This window comes from Bison bison, unplaced genomic scaffold (genome assembly GCF_000754665.1).
Source record: "Bison bison bison isolate TAMUID 2011002044 unplaced genomic scaffold, Bison_UMD1.0 scf7180017854930, whole genome shotgun sequence".
Classification (NCBI taxonomy): domain Eukaryota; kingdom Metazoa; phylum Chordata; class Mammalia; order Artiodactyla; family Bovidae; genus Bison; species Bison bison.
The window spans coordinates 4577-6459 of record NW_011485503.1 but is presented as its reverse complement, the minus strand read 5'-3'; the positions used below and the strand labels follow the sequence as shown (position 1 = coordinate 6459).

At 43.2% G+C, this 1883-nt stretch overlaps 1 protein-coding gene across 1 annotated transcript in view; it reads left to right on the top strand.

Annotated features, from left to right (window-relative positions):
• LOC105001418 (kelch-like protein 4) overlaps nt 1-1883 on the top strand; it is a 9634-nt gene that overhangs the window by 3990 nt on the left and 3761 nt on the right. Inside the window, exon 2 of the mRNA XM_010857673.1 lies at nt 1132-1294. Coding sequence (XP_010855975.1) covers nt 1132-1294 — 163 coding nt within the window. The remainder of the gene's footprint in view (nt 1-1131; nt 1295-1883) is intronic.

Genomic DNA, 1883 nt, shown 5'->3' with positions numbered 1-1883 from the left:
GAACTGTGGTATTGCTGAAGACTCTTGAGAGTCTCTTGGACAGCATGGAGATCCAACCAGTCCATCCTAAAGGAAATCAATCCTGAATATTCATTGGAACGACTGATGCTGAAGCTGAAACTTCCAGTACTTGGCCAACTGATTTGAACCACTGACACATTTGAAAAGACCCTGATGCTGGGAAAGATTTAAAGGTGGGTGGAGAAGGGGACGACAGAGGACGAGATAGTTGGATGTCATCACCGACTCAATGGACATGAGTTTGAGTAAACTCCAGAGTTGGTGATGGACAGGGAGGCCTGGCTTGCTGCAGTCCATGGGGTTGCAAAGAGCTGGACATGACTGAGCAACTGAACTGAATAGAACAAATTTCTAACTAAACTTCAAAAACCCCTGTTTACTGAGATGTCTTATGGGAATCATTTGTATCCCTTTAATAAAAATAAAGGATTAAAACGATTATCAGACTTAGCCAACAGTTCTGCTGCTGCTGCTAAGTCGCTTCAGTCCTGTCCGACTCTGTGCGACCCCATAGACGGCAGCCCACCAGGCTCCCCCGTCCCTGGGATTCTCCAGGCAAGAACACTGGAATGGGTTGCCATTTCCTTCTCCAATGCATGAAAGTGAAAAGTGAAAGTGAAGTCACTCAGTCCTGTCCGACTCTTCGCGACCCCATGGACTGCAGCCTACAAGGCTCCTCCATCCATGGGATTTCCAGGCAAGAATACTGGAGTGGGGTGCCATTGCCTTCTCCGAGCCAACAGTTCTAGTATTTATCTAAGATTCAGTATCATATCTCATCTACCTTTTATATTTGAAAAATGACATTGAAACTGTGACAGAGAAAAATCATCTTCCCATTTCTGTTAATTGCAAGAAATGGTGTGTTCATCTACTTTCTATGTCTTTAGCATTATAACCATGATACCCTTCCATGATATTTTCTAGGATTAAAAGACCATATTTAGTTTTAGTTTCAAATCACGATTGGCAAATTATTCACTAAATGGCTATTTACAAAACCATTAATAGATAAAAATCAAGTTTTTAAGTAGTCACTTCCTTGTAAAATGAAATATCTATTATATATGCCCTACCTAGGTGAGCTCTCATGCTATTTTTATCCTTTAGGTGTAGCCACACTTGAAGGACCAATGTATGCTGTTGGTGGCCATGATGGATGGAGTTATCTAAATACTGTAGAAAGATGGGACCCTGAAGGACGTCAGTGGAATTACGTGGCCAGTATGTCAACTCCTAGAAGCACAGTTGGTGTAGTCACATTAAACAATAAGTGAGTAGAGCCAAACATGCATGCTTTTGCTCCCATTTCTTGTAGTACAGCACTTCAGTGATGTGATACACCTGACAATAAGCATTCCCAGTGACTAGGACATCCTACTAATGGATTGTAAAAGGCCTTTGTTGGAACTCTCCTTTCATTATGATGGAAAATATTTATCTAAAATGAATAATTAATTAAATATCCTGAGACCAGCAGTAACATTACTACCTGAGGTCTATTTAGAAATGCTGAATCTTAACCCTGTCCCAGATCAGATCAGATCACATCAGTCGCTCAGTCATGTCCGACTCTTTGCAACCCCGTGAATCACAGCATGCCAGGCCTCCCTGTCCATCACCAACTCCTGGAGTTCACCTAGACTCATGTCCATCGAGTCAGTGATGCCATCCAGCCATCTCATCCTCTGTCGTCCCCTTCTCCTCCTGCTCCCAATCCCCTCCCAGCATCAGAGTCTTTTCCAATGAGTCAACCCTTCGCTTGAGGTGGCCAAAGTACTGGAGTCTCAGCCTTAGCATCATTCCTTCCAAGAATCCCAGGGCTGATCTCCTTCAGAATTGGACTGGTTGGATCTCCTTGC